This window comes from Phoxinus phoxinus (genome assembly GCF_949152265.1).
Source record: "Phoxinus phoxinus genome assembly, chromosome: 6".
NCBI classification, from domain to species: domain Eukaryota; kingdom Metazoa; phylum Chordata; class Actinopteri; order Cypriniformes; family Leuciscidae; genus Phoxinus; species Phoxinus phoxinus.
Genome location: NC_136881.1, coordinates 38,717,796 through 38,739,804, shown reverse-complemented (window position 1 = coordinate 38,739,804; position 22,009 = coordinate 38,717,796). Strand labels below are relative to the sequence as shown.

The following is a 22,009-nucleotide window of genomic DNA, read 5'->3' as shown; positions in this document are numbered from 1 at the left end:
TGTAACCTGGTCATTTCTCCTCCTCCGGGTCTCTCTGCCGTGTCCAGACCGAGAAGAGCTTGGGTTCGCGAGCCGCCGCTGGTTGTTATAGTGACTAACTTATTCCCAACCAGCCAAGTCATACTGGGACCACCGGATAACAGGAACTCGGCAATGGGAGACCTGAGGGAGAGAGAGAGTTTATGAAGTCGATAACTCATCTTTATTTAGCGTCACACGCGGCCACAAGACACTGGAGATGCAATTGTGAGAAAAACACATTAATCCATGACAAGAGTTTGTCGTTCTCACGCTAAAAGTAGACGCTACACTTTCCAAAACAACCGGCCGGATGAGGATATCGCTCGATTTGAATATACTCACAGAGAGAGAGCAAAACCACTATTGTAAGACTGACTGAGAAATAAGTTTGCTCTGGAACAAAAGGCGGATCAATGCAAGAGTTCAGCCGGTCCGCTTCAGCAGAGATGAAAAACAAATACTATTTTTGAAGGTTTGCAAATAGAAAGCGAACAAAAGGATGAAGGTCAAGCAATTACAGCTCTACCTAAAAGTGTGAAAACTAACCTAAAACAAAAGAAGAAGAAGAAGAAGAAGAAGAAGCAGAGACAGCAGCAGCTCCTCAATGCATTCGTTCATTTATCAGACACTTTGATACAAAGTGAGTTACTATTGAATGAAATTACAATAGTTTAAAGTCAGCCGGTATAATAGCTTTTGGTGCATTGATGCATGAGCTAAAAGATTAAACCTTATTGGCCAGTGAGAATTTCTTGCCATACAAACATGAATACTGACTTCAAACTGAAACAATAACATTTCAATTTTTATTTGTTGTTTTTAATATTTTTTACATATATTTTAAACAAATGCACACAAGAATTCATTATTTAAGTTTAAAGTATTTATTTGAGTATTATTTTAAGGCTTTTATTTAATTTAATTTATTTTAAACACAATAAAAATGAACAACTACTAAATGTGTCAGTTTAAAGTTGAGCAATTATTAATAATACTATTATTATTATTATTATGCATTACATTTCAAATATATTACATTTAAATAAATGTTTTAAAAAAAAGAATTAGGGAAATTATTATTATTATTATTATTTTTTAAATATCTTATCCCATTTCTTTTACTGATAAAATAAAATGTACAATTAGATAATAGTTGCTTAATTTAATGTGTTAATTTAGTGATTTTTTTATTACTATATGTTATTATTTAAAATATATATTTATTTTTTAAATAATCTAATTAATGTAATATAATATATACACACGATAAAAAACACAATTACTCATGCCTTATTCAAATATGAATTTAAATAACTGTTAATTTTCTAGCACTTTTTTAACATTTAATCAGTTTCATTATTTTTTTTATTATATATATATATATATATATTTTTTTTTTAATAATATAATATAATATATACACGATAAAAACACAATTACGCTTTCATCTAACATGATAATGTATTGAATTATCTTCCCTTAATGGCGTTTCTCATCAAACACTGATATTCAACTGCAAATATTGCTGCATTTAATAGTGATGAATTCACCTGATAAATGCTAATACTAAAGCGAGTAAATGTAAGAGGATTGTGGAGTCTGGCTGGGCACCTCTTGGGCAGCGCAGAGAAGTTGGAGAACACGTATCGGGCCATCATGTCCAGGCAGGTCTCGGTCAGCTCCAGATGGACCGTCTTCAGCGCGTCGTCCGCTTGCATCACGGCGTTCTCGTCGGCCGAGCCCAGGCTGCAGGTGGTGGTGGACGTCTGCATCCTGCACGGGACGGGGGTCAGGGGTCACAGGGGTCAGAGGTCAGATTCACAACCAGCTCAAACTGGTGCTAGTGAAGTCATTGCTCATTCTCTAACACAGTGTCCTAACCAGACATGATGCCAGCGGAATTTTCAACAACTAACTGATTCCAGTTCTGATTCCGATTATGACATCACTGTGAGCGGAGCTACAGTCTTTTTTTTCTTTTTTTTTCATGATTGCAAATGGAGCCACGGCTGTTTAGGACACGTGTGAAGCGAGAGAGTCAGACTCTGCGGGTAATGAATCAGATTCAGATGATGATTGAAGCTGGAGTGACCCACTGAAAACACACACACATGCAGTTAAAACACAGGCTCACACACCATGAATCAAATTAGAGACATTATGTTTGTTCATCTTTGCTTAAAGGAATAGTTCACCCAAAAAATTCCTCACTCGGAAGTGTTATCTACACCTGACAATAATAAGAGTCAAAACTATATATACATATGTACAGTAGGTGGAATTAAAAAAAAATTTAATTGGAAATGTTGCCTTGGCAACTAACTGAAATAGAATGTTTAGTTATTTAACGTAAAATAATTTTATTAAAAAATAAAACTGATATAAAAATAGATTTATATAGAAATTAGTGCGGTCAAATTGAGTAATCGCATCTAACATAAAAGTTTGTAAGTGTGTGTGTGTTTATAAAATATACAAACCAATGAATCAATTTGACAGCACTAATAGAAATCTAAAAAAACAAACTATAATAATAATAATAATTCATAATTTGTTACATTTATATAGCGCTTTTTCTGGTACCTCAAAGACTATAAACTAACTACTTAATTATGAAAATTACAAAACCTTTATTTCAACTTAAAATGAAAACTGAAAATATAAAAATAAAAATAAATCAAAATATCAAATTAATATCAAAATATTAATACTAAAATAGTATATAAATAATACTAAAATAACACTTTCACTCTCATGTCATTCTAAAACAACATGACTATTTCTTGACTAGAACAAAATACATTTTTCATAAAACGCTAGAAGTGGCCCATATGACTCGTGCACTATATTCAGAGTCTTTAGAAGATATATATGGGTTTTTTCCACAAGGAACAGACACAAATTTAAGTAAATATTCACTGTAAATCTCATTCGCGCTTTACACCATCGTGCATTGACCAATCGTGTTGTGTTTTTTTGAATATGCATGAATTTGACAGAATTAAGATTTTTGGGTGAACGATTCCTTTATTCATTTTGTTTAGTTGAAGTCCTTTCTATTTCTCTCTAAAGTGACACAAAACTGGGTCTGTGAAAGGAGAGCGAGAGAGAGAGAGAGAGAGAGAGAGGGCATAGCCAGACAAAACCACACCAGACACGTTCAGCTGCCACACACACACACACACACACAGTCGTGTGATTATCTAGATGATAACATTAATCTAAGACCGCCATCAGCATCCTGCCTTTCTGTAACCACGGCAACCGCATCCCAGGGGAAATCAACCGAGTCCAAATCATCTCCATACACTAAGACGACACACACACACACACGACACACACTTGAGCTAAAGCGCTTTTGACTTTTACATCAGGCACAGGTGAACAACTCATCCAGAAATCACGAACTTGACGTGTGTGTGTGTGTGTGTGTGTGTGTGTGTGTGTGTGTGTGTGTGTGTGTGTGTGTGTGTGTGTGTGTGCTCCAGACACGCGTATGGTTAAGGAGACGTGTGCCGGTACTTTCCTGAGTGATCAGACGCTCTTTCTGGAGGATAAAACAAGCGAAGACATTTTCCTCACGTATTAGATCCAATGTAACGTGTGATGAGACGCATGAGGACAAATCATCTAGACATTTCCTTAGTAACCGCACAAAATTACACACGATTACACACCATCCAGAACAGCCTCCTATAGCAACACCTTCACAACAACCCTGAATCATGATGACAATTACAGCGCGGCTGTAACTGAGGCATGACAAAGCCCAACTGAGCTACGCATGAGCATGTGATCAACAAAAGGCCATTTTCATGTCATCTCGGCGGGGAATGAGGCGAGAAGGGACCGATGAGAGTCCATGTGGGCGTCAGGGACGACAAACACGCTCGACACAATAAAGGAGTTTCAGCGTGACCTGCGTCATCTGATGTCACCCTTTATAAACCAACACAATGTCTATCACAATAAAAACTATATTCTATCTGGAGAATGATACACACACTTCACCTTCAGCAACCCGGACGTAAACGTCAATATTTCACACTGATAAGGTTGTGACGCAGATTATCTCTGGTGTGCAATGTCACCTCTCCACTATCCTATTAAATAAACACAGCATTAGCAACAACAACAAAAAAATCATTTAAAACTAAATATTTTTTTTACAAATTGCTTATTAAAATATTTATATTTTTAATGTATTTTGCATTTAACTTTAATTGTCTTTATTAGATTATAAAAGTAAATACTTATATTTTAATATAGTCAATAACACTAATTATTTTAAATATAAAATATTTTTATTTACACATATATATGTATACCAGACACACAAACACACACAAAAGTAAATACTAATATTTTATACTTAAATAAAATAAAATGTGATATAAAATATACAGACATAATTATTTTTACTTATATAAATATATATAATTTTTATTATTTTATATTATTATTTTATACTTAAAATAAATAAAATGTGATATAAAATATAAAGATATGATTATTATTTACTTGTGATTATTATTTTACTTTACTAAAATTATATATATTTATATAAGTAAATAATAATTATATCTTAATATGAAGTAAATTATATATATTGTGTGTGTGTGTGTGTGTGTGTGTGTGTGTGTTTCAAATAATTCTCTAAAATAAATTAATACACTATTTTATATCAAACTTGTGCACATTTTCAAAGGAAATTTCCAGCAAATGAAATGCACATTTTTAGGCAATTTAATTAATTGCATGAAGGACGGAGGCTTTAAATCAGCTTTTCACGGTTACTGTAATACAAGTACACAGGGAAAAAAACAATACATTTAAGGGAATAAAGACATCACATATTTTAACATGAGATTAGTGCGCTGGAATCATTTACTTTCCTTGACATGACCTCGTAAAACCACTAAACAATAACTTTCGCGTGATACTTCACACAGTTTACAGCTTAAATAGCAGCATTTTTGGTACAAAAAAAAAAAAATTCAAGCCCTAAAAGTAAATGACCCCTGTTTACTTCCACTATAAATGTGCTAATGTAAACAAACACGACCTAATGGAAGGGTCAATGCTATTTTCCGTAGTAATTGACAAACGCTGTCGATAAGAGATTACGCTGAATCTAGAACATTCCTGCGGCCGCTTTTGCTCAAGGGCACAACTGACTTTTTCCTCACCGGCATCGATCCGACAACCTTCTGGTGTGCCCGTCCTGAGCCTTAACCAGCGCACCATAGCAAATCACTGGGGCGTCCACACACACACACACACACACACACACACACACACAGAGAGAGAGAAATGTCCCAGTTTGTGTCCAGCTGAACTGGACGCCTCATCAGAGTTGAACTACAATGCTTTAATGTCCATATTATTAGCATATCTGTTTGCACAGTAAATGCATGAATTTTCCAGATCAAGAAAACTCAATTATCATGAAATCTCCATCAAGTCTCTGAATCGTGGGTGTCCAGTACAGCTGATCATAATATCAACAAACCCTTCTGTTCTCTAAGCAAGTTGATCTTTTCCAAAAAGCCCAATTTCCGACATCAACATGTTTTGAACGCTGCGTCACACACTGAAAACACTGTTCATCAAGCCCCTCCATCGCCTCTAGTAGCGGCAGTCGGATGAGTGTTGATGAGTGTGGAGTAGATGACAGTAATAATAATAATTTCACTCTATTGATGCAATAAGCGATGAATATAAATGCGTTCAGAGCATATTCATTTCTTCACTGGATATCTAAAGAGCCATTAATATTTGATTCGTTTAGAGGGGAAAGCAGAGAAAGTTTCATTTCCCAGTTGATTTATGAGACATAAAAGAAATGTAAAACTGAAGCCGTACATTTTCTTCATGTCGACTTTCAACTCAGGCTTGTGGTTTAGATCCACTCCAGCGTAATTAGCTCGCCAAAAATGTCATTAAATCATAAAGAGCAACCTTGGCGTGATCCAAACAAAACCCCTCGGCACAGAAACACTTGGTAAAGCAATGACAGGGTAATCTAATCATAAAACAAATATGCCGTATAAATCCCTGAGCTGGCTAATAAATGACTTCCTATTCTCTACCATCCTTTAAGTTGTAGACAGTTAACTAATTAATCGATTTTATGGTAATTAGATGCACTAGGTTAATAAACGCAGGCGTTCGGTCTCTCTCTCTCTCTCTCGCTCTGCATGGGTGTAAATCTCTTCTGATGCTGCGCTGCCCTCTGCTGGTTAGAGGTGGACAGAAACAAAGTACATTTACTTGAGTCCTGTGCTTAAGTGTTAGAGTTCACTTAAGTATAATTTTTTTCTGGAAACTTTAAACTTCATTACATTTGAAAGACAAATATCGTACTTTTTACTCCACTACAATTTCTGTCAAGGTCATTGAGTAGAGAGTAGTAACGTCAGTCAGGGGATGATTTTGTTTGGAAATAAAAGTCAATCCGACGTCAAACCGATTTTCATTTACAACCACAATATGTCTGTCCAACATTGGAGATTAACGTCAATCTGACGTTGGATTCTGACATCAGCCTGATTTTCATTTTCAGCGTTGGGTTTGGTCTTCTAAATGCGAATGTTGTCATTGTTTTGGAGCACACTAGCTTATAGATAACAGTAAGGCTAACATATTCATACTAAAAGACAAACAACTTTAAATAGGGCACTATTTGAGGGAACCATTGTGGACGTTATTGAGTGCACTTATTCAATCTCACAGTCAATCCCACACGACAGAACTGTGTTCTAGAAATACATGTGATATTGATATGAGGGTATAGGCAGAGATTCAGAGGCATAATACTGTAAGTGTTACATACAACAATGCAACAATAATAAAACGATGCATTGACATTTACTTTTGATACTAAAGTACTTTTAAAAACGAGTACTTCTGTACTTTTACTTAAGTAAAAATTGGTTCTTACAACTTTTACTTGTAACGGAGTAATATTTGACCAGTCGTATCTGTACTTTCACTCAAGTAAGGAAGTTGTGTACTTTGTCCACCTCTGGCTGGTTATGTGTTAATGAGTTATTGAGTAGCAGGAGCACGTGGTGGCGACCAGACTTCATATTTAAATGTATGCAAATGAGGCTGATGATGTCCAGTGTGTTGAGTGGAAAAACCGCAAATGTGTTTCATATGGGTTTGAAATGACATGAGGTGAGTAAATGATTACAGAATTTCCATAAGTGCTAAAAAATACTTTTTTTTTTTTTTAATTGGGTGAAAAACAAAACAATGAGGACAGCGTTTGAAGAGGGCGTCAGTGTAGCATTTTCAGTGTGTTTGCAGCGTTTTTGCACTATGTTCATGATTCAAAATGCACTTTGATGAAGCATGGATGGATACTTACCTGGATCATGTGTAAAGAGAGTGTGAATATGATGTGAATAAGTGAAGGTTAAAACAGGCGGCAGGCTGAGAAAGTTGAGTGCGCCCCCTAGTGTTTGGGGGCTGAATTTCTGCTGTTCATTTCGTTCAACAAACAGCAAAGATAGAAAAGCTTGACGCTAGATTGTGTGACTGTCCGCCTACTTTCGCTTTTTCAATATCACATGCTTCCTGTGTACAGTACGGAGCCCTTGAAGGGACATGGAGAAGGGGAAAAAACAGTTGGGAAGAAATGCTACATTACAATGCCTGTGCGCTCGCTCGCAAAACTTTTGCATCGTCTCACAGAAATACTGTGTTCCCCGAAAAACTACGTTCATTAGCAAAAGAGTTTTTCCTCTCACCTTTATTATTTCCATCACAAACGTTTTGCGAAATTAACGTGAATTTTTTCAGTGGAGCGCAACGTGAAGCTTCTCGAGCAAACGCAAAAGTTTTTGTGAGGGAACGTAAATACAGCGTGTTACAAGAAAACACGCTGAAATATAGATTTCACAAATTATTTGTGAGTGAATGCAACTTTTCTTGGTGGAACACAAAAGTTTTGTGAACAAAAAACAAAGTTTGTCAGGGGAACACAAAAGTTTTGCGAGAGAACATAAAAGTTTTATGTTCTTATGTACGAGAGAACGTAAAAGTTTTGCAAGTAAACAAAAGTTTTTCGAACAAAAAACAAAGTTTGTCAGGGGAACACAAAAGTTTTGCGAGAGAACACAAAAGTTTTGCGAGTGAACGTAAAAGTTTTGCGAGAGAACGTAAAAGTTTTGCAATTAACAAAAGTTTTGCGAACAAAAAACTACGTTTGTCAGGGGAACAAAAGTTTTGCGAGAGAACGTAAAACTTTTGCGAGAGAACGTAAAAGTTTTGCGAGTAAACGTAAAAGTTCTGCGATTGAACGCAAAGTTTCTCAGGGGAACGAAAAAGTTTGCGAGAGAACAAAACATTTTGTGAGTGAATGCAACTTTTCTTGATGGAAAACAAAAGTTTTGAGAGTAAACGCGAAGCTTCTCAGGCGAACGCAAAAGTTTTGCGAAATATTGCAAAAGCATTGAAATATAACTTTTTTTCCTCCAATCTCATTTTTTTCTTCTCCTCATCATATCCCTTTAGGGCCTCCGTAATACCACCATTTGTTCATGATTAAAAAAAACACAACAACATTCGAATGAACACCGTCACAAACAGCACAATAAAGCACGGTAAAAGCAAATACAAAACGGGGTTAGGTCAAATCAAAACAGGTGCACGCGAATCAGTGGCCAGGCTCAGCGCATGCAGTCAACGTTACCACCAACGGCACGAAAGGAAAAGACAAAACCCTCCTCCAGCATGCACCCTCTCCTGCCCAATCAGAATTAGCCCAACCCAGATGTCCACGCCCACCCCGCATCGCCCGCCCCGCCCCCAATGCCCAAGCCCCGCCCACCGTCCCTGCATACAGAAAAAGAAAAGTAGGGATATAAATCGGTTGCTGATGTTACCAAAAATGCTCTACCTGCGCACCGCATGCTCGGACACACTGATGCTTCGGGAGCGGAAGGCGTCCATGGCCGAGAGATCTTTCAGGTCTTTAACGGGAGAGTTTGCGCTGGGGCCTTGCTTCGCCACTTTGGTCGTCCGCAAACTGCCCCGAGGGCAAACGAGGTCAGGTGTGCGTCAGGGTAAGGTCGTGACCAAGGAGAGTTGGGGGGAATTTGGGACATATTTTAACAACAGGTGGATGGGGGAGTGCGATTGGTTGTGGAGTGTCACGAAAGGGGCCAGCGACCAATCACAGGTGACGGATCCGAGGTGTCGGCACACCCCCAAACCACACCCAATCAGAGGAGGGGGGAGGGGTCAAATAAGGAAGTGAAAGGAAAACAAAGTAACTTGGTCAGCAGTGCACACTGAGAACCGGAAAACAGGGACGACATTTAAAAAACGAAACAATAACAGAGGAGGAAACGGAAAACTGGAAGGAGAAACAGCATATAAAAGATCAACAGACACATGACAAGGCATAAAGTAAGCAATATACTGTCAGCATTCTACCAAAGGAATGAAAGAGTTGGAGAAAACAAAGGATAAACTCATCAGAGAGCACAAACATACTGGTACAGGGGAAGAAAAAAAGCACTCAAGACACTGCAATGATCATTATACTGGAAATTAATAGCAATAGGAAGACAGTGATATGATCATGTGTATGTGTGTGAATTAATACAGCAAATAAACACACAGATGAATGACGGGATGAAGCTAAGCTAGAAGCTGGAATGGAGAATGTGATGCCTGGCATTTGAAATTATATGTTTTGAAATACATTTACATGCACATCATTTTCAGATTAAGGTTCATTTTTTTGGTGAAGCCTTCATTCAGATATTAATGTTAACAGCAGGGGTTCATAAACCTTTTCTCCAGCCTTTAACCTAAAATATATTTACTTTCAATATTTTAACAGTTCTCTGATACAGCTAAATGAAAAAAATATTTAATCTTTTTAGTAAGCGTTTTATTTGTATAACATTTATTTGAAAGTTATTTATTTAATTTGCCTTTTTTAAATTTAATTGTTTGCTTTTTATCAAAACCCAATCCCACAAGTTTTTTATCAACAGTAAATTCAAACTCTTGTCATTTTTTACGCTGCATTTAAATAATTTTGTGCATTACTTTTATCGACTATTGAATTATGCTTACTCATGTTATTAATAAAACGTAGGTTATGATATTTGAATAAAAAAAGAAAATAATCTCCTCACTCGAAAATGTCTCATCAATAGTTAACATTTTTGTACATGTATAAACAAATATTCGGTTATGATTGATATTCTGAATAAGATGCTTGCATGACCCAAAAGTCTGATTAATACAAGAATAAGTATTATTATATTTACAGAAACGTATAGAGAGACTATAATACTGTCTTAATATGGTGATGGCAATCAGGTTATTGTGTTTACATGAATCCTATATAATCATAATATGACCAAGTTCTCATTCATATCTGAATATTCTTGTGCATGTAAACGCATTGGTTGATCTTTCTCTCGTTCAGGCTTGTGATTCAAAGTTCCAGCTTCAGTGTCAGGACAAGACACAGGACAGGAAAACAATAAAAACACTGAAAATTAACCTGGAATTTGGCGTGACAATGAGATTAGATGGTTTTGTGGCTCTGGACATGGTTGATCATGGACTTTGTTAGTGATAAGCTTGGGAAAAACTCTCTTGTTGTTACAATAATTGCAATGCATTGATTGCTGCACCAGATATACTGGTTACAATGGTTTATTAAGTCATTAGCATGGAAATTTCCTGTTAAATTAAAATGGTTTATGAGATACTTTCGGGTTTTTTAATCCAATGCACAAAGTGAAATGAAGAAAATGGGAGACAGAGAATGAGGGAAGTAGAAAAGAGTCTGCTTGATGTAAAAATTAATATGAATAGGATTCAGTTCAAATCCACACGTTATTAGGCGGGACTGTTAACCTCTAGTTTACTGGTCCCTTTGTTAGACATCATATGATTAGTATTACAGGATGGGACCATGGCTCATTAAACATCAACACAACATTTAGAGCTGTGTGTACTTTATATTCAGGGGTTTCTTCAACTGTGGCCATTTTAAGTCCTTTTAGAAATTAAACTCCATTAACACAAACATTTTAAAAATGTACTAATTTAATGAATCTACAAACAACGTCCAACATTGTATAAACACACTTATTTCATTAAATATTTCCCTCAAATATTACATCATTTTTTTTTTTTTTTTTATAAAATTACCAAAATCATAGACAGAATTTTATGCAGCCTTACATCAAAATGTTTATATGTAAATGAAAAAATACCTTAGATAATAATTAACATTTTTGGAAAAGACACTGACCAAGCACATAAGCATATATATATTTCCTTAGATTATTTTTATGATTTTTTAATTTAAGATTGAATTGCATAATATATATGTATGTATGTATGTATGTATGTATGCGTGTGTGTGTGTGTGTGTGTGTGTGTGTGTGTGTGTGTGTGTGTGTGTGTGTGTGTGCATGTATACACACATTTATATTTATATATATATAGGGGTGTAACGATACCTTCATTTCACGATTCGATATATATCACAATACTGAACTCACGATACGATATTATTGCGATACTCCAAAGACATATGATAAAAGGTTAACAAAAAATGTACTGTTGATTAAAATGCTAACTTTGATATTACATTGTGGGTTTAAATGAACAGGTTTGGACTTGGTGCTTGTAATTCAAGGACAATGGTGACACCAGAATAAAAATATTCATGATTCTGAAGCTGACCATTGCATTATTATACATTATAATCAACATTATATAGTAGTTTAATGTAGTACTGACACTAAAACTCTGAAAACATGATTTTTTTCTTATACAGTAATTTATATTTTGGGTGAACTATCCACGATACATATTGTCACTATCCACGATACGTATTGTTGCATTTTTGTATTGCGATATATTGTGGCACGATATATTGTTACACCCCTTTGCATAAAAGGCAGCTGAAAAGTTTCAAAACTAAAAACTGTTGCTAAAAAAACATCAACTCCAGAACAGTTTTAATGTGACCTTCATGTAACAAATAGTCAGAAGTCAAAATCTATTAGTCTGGATAAAAATCAATCCCTGGGCCATAAAATGTCCGCAGTTGAAGAAACACTCTTTCATAAATGAATGTGTTAAAGGTTTTGATGTGATAGTCATCGCTTCGACAGATGATAAGAGAAAGAGAGAAACAGAGAGAAAGAAATGAAACCGATAAGAAAAGAGAGAGAGAAAGAGACGAGTCAAACTAGCATCCGTGAGTCGCATGTGACGACTGATGTTCTGACGTGATCAGACACACAGAGCCAAAAATCACGCCACTACCATCAAAAAATTAACCAATGAGGCGCCAGAATGACTGAGTCCAACGGCGAAATCTGACACGATGCGGCCGTACATGATCGTGAGTGTGTGTTTGAGTGTGTGTGTGAGTGTGTGTGTGTGTACCTCTTGGGTCTCTCGTTGAGGCTGGTGCTGCGCGCTCTGAAGCTGCTCTGCTCGTGTGTGTCATCGAACGGCAGAAGAGCGTTTGAACGGAGACCCTAATGACACAAAAACAACCAGTCAACACAAACAGATCGTTCAAACTGTGACCACATGAGCACAGAAGTCCCACCACCCACCTTGGTGATGTACTGGACGAAATCTTTCCTGAACGGCAGCCTGCAGCGGATGAACCACATGGCGATCACATGATGGGCTAGAGACACGATGTACTGATTAAACCTACAGGGAATGGAGGAAAAACAAGAAAACTTAAAACTTACTCAAATCGTTTAAGATCATTCTGCCTTGAAAATACTCTAACGCTCACCGAGGCTGCATTTATTTGATTAAAAATACAGTAAAAACAGTAATATTGTGAAATATTATTACATTTTAAAATGTTTTCTATGGGAATATATGTTAAAATGTAATTTATTCCTGTGATCAAAGCTGAATTTTCAGCATCATTACTCCAGTCTTCAGTGTCACATGATCCTTCAGAAATCACTCTAATATGATGATTTGATGCTCAAGAAATATTTATGATTATTATCAATGTTGAAAACGGTTTCATACACTTTTATTCAGGATTTTTGATGAACAGACAGTTCAAGAGAACAGCATTTAATGGTCATAGAAATCTATTCTAACGTTATATGGATCTGGTCAAATCTGTGTATGATGATACTCACTTTGAAGGGTTGGTGTACGGCAGGGATATGGCAAACACGCTAACGTACTGCTCAGCTACGAAGTTAGCATACAGACGTGGGAGCCGCACCAATGCTGCAGACAAAAAAAAAGACAAGCTATACTGTATTCTGATTGGTCAGAGGCTGAGAATGGGCAGGATTAAGAAAGAAAGGCTTGCGCTCACTGGACAGGAACTCCAGCATGGGGGACGCCATGGCCACGGTGGCAGAGATGTGTGTGAGCTTGACGATGAGGGCGGGCAGGAGTTTGATCATGATGTCAGGCATCTCCACGGTGCACATGGTCAGAGCCACCACACACTGCTTAGCGCAGCGGTAAATCAGGCCTTTCTCCAAACACTGAACCAGCTCCCTCTGAGACAGACACACACAGGAAACACCTTTAACAAATCAGTCCTAGATGTGCAATAAAAACAGTCATGTGACTGAATCACGCGAACGATAGTGCGCGAGAGACACCGAGTGTGTCTGCGCGCGAGTGATAGTGCGCGAGAGAGACCGAAGCGATAGTGCGCGAGAGAGACCGAGTGTGTCTGCGCGCGAGCAATAGTGCGCAAGAGAGACCGAGTGTGTCTGTGCGCGAGCGATAGTGCGCGAGAGAGACCGAGTATGTCTGCGCGCAAGCGATAGTGCGCAAGAGAGACCGAGTGTGTCTGCGCGTGAGCGATAGTGCACAAGAGAGACCGAGTGTGTCTGCGCGCGAGCGATAGTGCGCGAGAGAACGACTGTGTCTGCGCGCGAGCGATAGTGCACGCGAGAGAGACCGAGTGTGTCTGTGCGCGAGCGATAGTGCGCTAGAGAGACCGAGTGTGTCTGCGTGCGAGCGATAGTGCGCTAGAGAGACCGAGTGTGTCTGTGCGCGAGCGATAGTGTGCGAGAGAGACCGAGTGTGTCTGTGCGCGAGCGATAGTGTGCGAGAGAGAACGAGTATGTCTGCGCGTGAGCGATAGTGCACGAGAGAGACCGAGTGTGTCTGCGCGCAAGCGATAGTGCGCGAGAGAGACCGAGTGTGTCTGCGTGCGAGTGATTGTGCGCGAGAGAGACCGAGTGTGTCTGCGCGCAAGCGATAGTGCACAAGAGAGACCGAGTGTGTCTGCGCGCGAGCGATAGTGCGCGAGAGAACGACTGTGTCTGCGCGCGAGCGATAGTGCGCTAGAGAGACCGAGTGTGTCTGCGTGCGAGCGATAGTGTGCGAGAGAGAACGAGTATGTCTGCGCGTGAGCGATAGTGCGCGAGAGAGACCGAGTGTGTCTGCGCGCAAGCGATAGTGCGCGAGAGAGAACGAGTGTGTCTGCGTGCGAGCGATAGTGTGCGAGAGAGAACGAGTATGTCTGCGCGTGAGCGATAGTGCGCGAGAGAGACCGAGTGTGTCTGCGCGCAAGCGATAGTGCGCGAGAGAGGCCGAGTATGTCTGCGCGCGAGCGATAGTGCGCAAGAGAGAACGACTGTGTCTGCGCGCGAGCGATAGTGCGCAAGAGAGACCGAGTGTGTCTGTGCGCGAGCGTTAGTGCGCTAGAGAGACCGAGTATGTCTGCGCGTGAGCGATAGTGCGCGAGAGAGAACGAGTGTGTCTGCGCGCGAGTGATAGTGCGCGAGAGAGAACGAGTATGTCTGCGCGTGAGCGATAGTGCGCAAGAGAGACCGAGTGTGTCTGTGCGCGAGCGTTAGTGCGCTAGAGAGACCGAGTATGTCTGCGCGTGAGCGATAGTGCGCGAGAGAGAACGAGTGTGTCTGCGCGCGAGTGATAGTGCGCGAGAGAGAACGAGTGTGTCTGCGCGCGAGTGATAGTGTGCGAGAGAGACCGAGTGTGTCTGCGCGCGAGTGATAGTGTGCGAGAGAGACCGAGTGTGTCTGCGCGCGAGTGATAGTGCGCGAGAGAGACCGAGTGTGTCTGCGTGCGAGTGATAGTGCGCGAGAGAGACCGAGTGTGTCTGCGCGCGAGTGATAGTGTGCGAGAGAGACCGAGTGTGTCTGCGCGCGAGTGATAGTGTGCGAGAGAGACCGAGTGTGTCTGCGCGCGAGTGATAGTGCGCGAGAGAGACCGAGTGTGTCTGCGCGCGAGTGATAGTGCGCGAGAGAGGCCGAGTGTGTCTGCGCGCGAGTGATAGTGTGCGAGAGAGACCGAGTGTGTCTGCGCGCGAGTGATAGTGTGCGAGAGAGACCGAGTGTGTCTGCGCGCGAGTGATAGTGCGCGAGAGAGACCGAGTGTGTCTGCGCGCGAGTGATAGTGCGCGAGAGAGACCGAGTATCAATAAAATTTGTTTTGGTTAAAATCAACAAATAATCGTGATCTCAATATTGATCAAAATAATCATGATTATAATTTTGGCCATAATCGAGCAAGCCCTAGTGTGTGTGTGTGTGTGTGTGTGTGTGTGTGTGTGTGTGTGTGTGTGTGTGTGTGTGTGTGTGTGTGTGTGTGTGTCACCTGTCGGGACTGCTCTAGGTAGCTGTGGTAGGAGGTGAGGGCAGTGAGGACAGGAACCACAGCCAGCTGAACATCCGTGAGGGAGAATCCATCGGGAGTCTTCTTCAAGCGCTCTGATATTAGCCGGTCCGTGACCTGCAAACAAAAACGCTCTCTCAAATCAACTAGTTCCCATACGGTTCATCACATTTAGTTAGTGTTTATGTTCTGTAAGTGCGTGTACAGTACCATAGAGCAAAGGGTGGAGCAGAGATGATCGATGCTGCACGGAGACGACAATATCAAGACTTTATACTGGATTGTGCACGACATCTTGTCCAGAACCAGCTTCAGAACCTTCCAGTCAGTCTCCTACACGCCAAACACACACATGATCGGCACTAAAAGTGCTGCTGCTAGCGGTTTATGATGCTAAATGTGAATATACATTCATACACATAAGTTTTATTTAATGCGTTTAATACAGTAATATAATGTGACTTGTCTGTGCCATTTTTACCGGGTGCAACTTACATTCAGGTGCTACTTTCCCCCCAAAAAAAAATATTGTGTTATAATGTTATAAAATATAATGTTGCAATATTCACTTTTCTAACTTTAGTTAGTGTGTAATGTTGCTGTTTGAGCATAAACAACATCTACAAAGTTACGATGCTCACAGTTCAAAGCAAAGGAAGATATTTTGTTTTAAATAAATTGTCCTACACTTAAGCCCGGGTACTACTTCCCAGCCAACCCGGGCCTCCAAAAAAAGTATCTTCATCATTGTCTGACACCGGTTTGCCCATAAAAGGATTGAAATGTTCAGTGCATGTGTGTGTGAGGTAAAAGGACACAAGCTCTTGAAGCTCCGCCCCCTGTGCCGGGAGCAGCAGCTCATTTGCATTTAAAGGGACAGACAAAAACAGTGCGTTTTTGCTCACCCTCAAAAAGTGACAACTTTACATGCTATATAAAAATATCTGTGTGGTATTTTAAGCTAAAACTTCACACACACACTCTGGGGACATCAGAGACTTATTTTACATCTTGTGAAAAGGGCATTGTGGAGGAATATCTCCGCTGTGTGTGTGTGTGTGTGTGTGTGTGTGTGGGTGTGTGTGTGTGTGTGTGGTACCATCTTCAGGCACTGGAGCAGCACGTTGAAGGCCAGGTTGTAGGGCAGATATGCGGTACGGATGGATGAGGGCGGCGCCGCTGGAGTTGGACTCCCTGTAGGCGGAGAGACCGTCCCTGCAGGCTTCTTGTCGGACACCCTCTTCTCCGACTCACTGCAAACCACACATTAGAGGAGAGATTTGATCAACCTGAATGTCCCTCCTTAATAATGTACACTTCATTTAATGTTAATAATACATTTAAACAAGTTAATACTTTATTTAAAATTAATAAAATTAGAATATGATCCAAAATCATTTATACTTTATTTATATTAATACATTTTTAAATAAATGTATACTTCATTTAATAATTTTTAAATGTAATTAAAATTGTATAACTATTTAAAAATGAATGATAACTTTAGATAGCTTCTAAATATTACTTCATTTAAATGTAATAATATATTTTAATTCAACTTAAATGTAATGATCAATTTAAAAAAACATTTAAACTTTGGCTAAAGTTATTATTCATTTTTAAATAACCTAAATACCCTCCTTAATGGTTTATACTTAATTTTATAAATACATTTATATTGTATTTATATTGTATTTAAATGTAATAATACATTTTAAGTTAATACATTTATACTTTATTTACATTTAAAAATAAATATGACTATTCTCCTCAACTATTTATACTTAATGTAATTTTAAAAATATATTCATTTAAAAGTAATAATAACTCTAGTAAATATCCTCTTTAATAAGCGTGTGAGAGAAAACGGCAAAGAAAACACGTGTGTGTGTGTGTGTGTGTTCTTACCCCACGTCACAGTGACAATATGGGCTGAATCGCAGGACTCCATCTTTATTGGCAACACCCAGGCGATGAAGAGAGTCCGCCCTCATCATCAATAAGAAATCAAAGACCTGCCACAGAAACAATGAGAGAAAAAACACACTTTTACCTTTTCTGAAGCCGAGGTGTCAGTTAGCTACGGTGCTGCTGTACTAACTCGAGTCCAAAGCCTGACCTTCAGCCGTATGTAGCTGCCGATGGCACTGCAGTATTTGTTCTTATAGTGAAGCTGCAGATGAGAAATCAGCAGCTCGAACACTCGACTGGCGTGGCTGGCGGGCAGACTGTACAGTTTGCTCTAGAGAAGCGTAGACACACAATCACTGGAGCTGCTATGGAGAGCATTCAGGATGATAAAGCGACGAGGTGTTGCGGTACCTGCAGTATGTCTAGCAGACCCAGTATGGCGGTTCGGACGTCCTCCATGGGCGACTCCACACACAGCTCTCGCTCTCCCTCCATAGAGCATGATAACGGACGACTAGCAACCTACAGGAGCACAGGAGAGTTCGTTGAGCTTCAGCAACATATTGTTGTGCCAATTCTGAGATGCTACATAAAAATAAATCAACAAAATGCAAATAAAAGTTCCAAAACAGGAATGAAAAAAATCTATATACCCTCACCGGTGATTGTGTGATAAGAAGACTGTGCATAAACTATGATGAAATCACATTTACTGAATAAATTCCTAGCTTTAAAAAAAATAAAAATAATAATGTGACTGAATAATTCGCTCCTGTTAATAGTTCAATCATGCTAGTGTTTTTAAACTACTAATTTAAACTTAAAGGTGCATTAAGCAACTTTTCATGTTAAAAATACCCGTTTTCTAACCCATACATGCTTAAACAATTGCCTGATGGGCTGAATGAGCCCTTCTCTGATCACCGAGATTGTCTCTATAATCCTGTAAAGTAAAATAAATAAGAGGGATTCGGGCCGGAATTTGAGACTGGGCATGACGTCATGCGCGTTCACGGCACGCTCACATAGCTATGTCTGGCAGGTTTGTGTATTCGCCGGCATTCTCCGTAGAAGATGGATTGTAAGAGACTGCTTGTAGTTCATTTCAAACACCAACGCAAACTCCACGTATGATAAAAAAAAGAAAACTTTTGTTAGTGCGTGCACATCTCTGGCTGCAGTTTCGCTTCCCGCCAGAGGTGGCATAGTTCTGCAAAAACTCAGAATATTGCGCTATGCACCTTTAATATAAATGTATCAATACAGTTAAATAAATCTATACTATTTTAAAATTTAATAGCCAATTTAAATAAATATTCATCTAAATAAAGTTACATTTAAATGTAATAAAATTATTAATTGGTTTTCAATTATTTAAATGTAAGTAAAAGAGCCACAGTGGCTTCAATCTCTATTTCCATTTCTATTTTGCACCACTTTCCCTGGAAAGTGAACAAACGTGATGTAAAGACTGCAGAATTCGCAAATTGATTTTTGTGTGTTGCAGAAATTAATAATGCATGCATAGCTAATGACACGCGTCTCTGTGGAAACTGGCAGGAATAATGAACCGTTCATGGCAAACGGCCCGAATGATTTATATCTCACTCGGAAAAAAATCGAAATAAATTCCTGAGAATTATCAAATTTAATAACCTTGTATTAATTTAGACATGCATATGCTTTGAACTATTTGTTTTATTTAAATGACCTGAAAAAAAACACAGTGTGCACAAAAAAAAAAAAAAAAAAATTCAATTTAAATTTCAAACAGAAGAAAAACGGAATGCATGAAGTTCCGTTAGTGACATCATCATCATCATCATCATCAGCAGGCACCTTCTCTATGATGTCGAGCAGGCTGCTGAAGTGATGTGTGTTGCAGCCCTCGGCTAGATCCACCAGCAGCTGCGTGGCTTGTTTCCTGACGGACAGGTCTCGATCTTCAGCGATCTGGCCCAGCTGAGGAATCACCACCACCTCGATCAGCTCCTCCTGGTCCAAGAGAGTGAGAGAGAGAGAGAACAGATGTTCAAGAATAATGCGAATCTCACGAACGCATGGAGATCCGTGTGTGTGTGTGGTTGAGGACTGACTTCATAGAGCTGTCGGTTTGTGCTGAGCACGAAGGACAGGATGTGCAGAACCTTGATCCTGATCATAGTACGGCTCTCATTCCTGAGAGAGAGAGAGAGAGAGAGAGAGAGAGAGAGAGAGAGAGAGAGAGAGAGAGAGAGGTTTAAATGGTGAATTACACTATTTACTTCTGTAGAGAACAGTTTAAATTGAAATTTTACAACATTGACACTGTAATTTTCCTGTTTTATTCCCTATGAGGCTGCTTTGAAACGATCTGTATTGTCTAAAGCGCTATATATATATATATATATATATAAATAAATAAATGTGATGAAGTTTCCAGACCTGAAGAACTTCTCCATGAGTTTCAGGAGGTTCTGCAGCCACCCGTCTTTGGCCGGCTGGATGGACTGAGCTCTGTAGGAAATCAGCGTCAACACGGACGCGTCCTGCCAGAGAGAGTCACCGACAGACAATTAAACCAGACGGTGTCAGAAGAGGACAGACGTACACAGAGAGAGAGAGAGAGAGAGAGAGAGAGAGAGAGAGAGATTGACTCACGGGACGTTTCTCAGCGCACTTCTCCACCAGGCTGAAGAACCTCTCTGAGGATCCGTGGAAGTCGTTCTGCTCGTACAGCTCCTCGACGGTGCTCAGCAGCTCATAAACGATCACCTTCAGATCCGGACTGCCCATCGTCTGCACACAGGAGATAAACACACATCAAAAATCATTGCATATGATGTTTGTTGCATATTCATCAATAATTGAATTGCTGGTCATGTTAACTTGCTTTCTGAGGCTGACGTAAGACAGTTCTGGCAGGCAATAATACCGAACCACTTTGACAGACTTTCCTCAGGCATTTCAAAACGACCAAAACAGCATTTTAAATCACACACTGGTTAGTCCAGTTATTTATAGGGCTGGGACGGTTACCGCATTACCGCGGTCACGTTACCGTCATCACCGCAAAAAAAACATTGGCCTTCACATGTGTGCACGTTGTGTCTAATGACATGGATTCATTGATTCTAATGACATGGATTATGTCTAATGACATTGTGTCTTACACAGATTCAAGGTTTTCTAAACAAAACTTATCAAAAGATGGAGAAAATCCGACCTTTCGTGATTTGGGGAGCATAATAACATTCCATTCGTATTAGAGATGCGCGGATGGGCGAGCCGCGAGGCTAGAAAGCTCTTGGCTGTTCTAGAAAGGAGACTGATCCAATGCAGCAAACATATTTAAAGGCTAATGTCCCTAGTGTAGCCTATTGGCTATGTTGTATCCCCAGAATTACGATATTACGAAAAAGTGTGTGTGAGTGAGTAGTACCTGTATCTGCTGCAGGAGTTTCTCTATGACGGACAGCAGGATGTCCCACGTCACCACCTGCAGGTCTCGCCCGTACTTCTTGATGAGTCGCGTGATCGACAGCACGATCTCATAGGACACCACCTCATTAGAGCAGCTCATGGCCTGGGCACAAAGGTCAGAGGTCAAACAGTGGTAGGTTTAATAATACATATATATATATATATAACAACACAAACTGATGGCAAATTGGTAGACACCTTGTAGAAGGAAGGCAGGACCAGAGTGGGGGTGTTTTTGAGGGCAGGAAGTCTGTGCGCTCCCCACAGCGCCATCCCAACAAAAAACACTGCACCCCTGAGAAGAGCGGCGTCCTCCGAGTACACCCTACAGCACAGACACACACACACTATTGAGATCACTAGTGCTGCCAACATTACAACAGTGCAGTGGTTAACACATTCATTGATGTCTATTAAATAAGGTATCAATTATTATTATAAAAAATATTCGTAATAATATAAAAATATGATATGTATCATGAACAGTGTTGGGGTAACGCACTACAAGTAATCAGATTACTTTTTTCAAGTAACTTGTAAGCAACGCATTACTTTTAAATATACAACAAAATATCTGAGTTACTTTGTTTTCATATTTATGGACTGACAGCTCTCCTGTTCCCATGTTGAGGGAAATCAGGAGTAAGTGCAGAAACGTTGTGCGCTGTGTGAACACGATGGTTATTGTAGTTCTAGACTAAGCGTTTACTCATCTCACTGGCACAAAAACTATTTCAGTATTCCTCAATTAATATAACAAGTGAAATGCTAACTCTGAATATTACACAAACCTGTAATAATGAAATATGCTATATAACACAAATACCCGTTATGAATTTAATCTCACTTTATTATGCAATGTCTTGACCTTCGATGATCCAATTTAACCATACGGACAAATTACTTTAGATAAAAAAATTTCACATTTGTGTTTAATTTTTTGCAATCCAATCCCAAATTATTATTTTTATTAAAA

At 39.4% G+C, this 22,009-nt stretch overlaps 1 protein-coding gene across 2 annotated transcripts in view; it reads right to left on the bottom strand.

Moving 5' to 3' along the window:
- Window positions 1–22,009, bottom strand: part of tsc2 (TSC complex subunit 2) — a 49,679-nt gene that overhangs the window by 22,865 nt on the left and 4,805 nt on the right. The window contains exons 10-28 of one of the 2 annotated variants that reach the window (XM_079615555.1): window positions 21,232–21,358; window positions 20,993–21,136; window positions 20,212–20,349; window positions 19,996–20,099; window positions 19,668–19,749; window positions 19,411–19,566; window positions 17,983–18,093; window positions 17,780–17,902; window positions 17,569–17,675; window positions 16,760–16,913; window positions 15,871–15,993; window positions 15,643–15,777; window positions 13,379–13,568; window positions 13,194–13,287; window positions 12,639–12,741; window positions 12,463–12,557; window positions 8,930–9,058; window positions 1,633–1,794; window positions 7–162 (exon numbers count right to left, since the gene is read on the bottom strand). In XM_079615555.1, the coding sequence (XP_079471681.1) occupies window positions 7–162; window positions 1,633–1,794; window positions 8,930–9,058; window positions 12,463–12,557; window positions 12,639–12,741; window positions 13,194–13,287; window positions 13,379–13,568; window positions 15,643–15,777; window positions 15,871–15,993; window positions 16,760–16,913; window positions 17,569–17,675; window positions 17,780–17,902; window positions 17,983–18,093; window positions 19,411–19,566; window positions 19,668–19,749; window positions 19,996–20,099; window positions 20,212–20,349; window positions 20,993–21,136; window positions 21,232–21,358 (2,433 nt within the window). The remainder of the gene's footprint in view (window positions 1–6; window positions 163–1,632; window positions 1,795–8,929; window positions 9,059–12,462; window positions 12,558–12,638; window positions 12,742–13,193; window positions 13,288–13,378; window positions 13,569–15,642; window positions 15,778–15,870; window positions 15,994–16,759; window positions 16,914–17,568; window positions 17,676–17,779; window positions 17,903–17,982; window positions 18,094–19,410; window positions 19,567–19,667; window positions 19,750–19,995; window positions 20,100–20,211; window positions 20,350–20,992; window positions 21,137–21,231; window positions 21,359–22,009) is intronic. The other variant, XM_079615556.1, reaches the window with a different exon arrangement.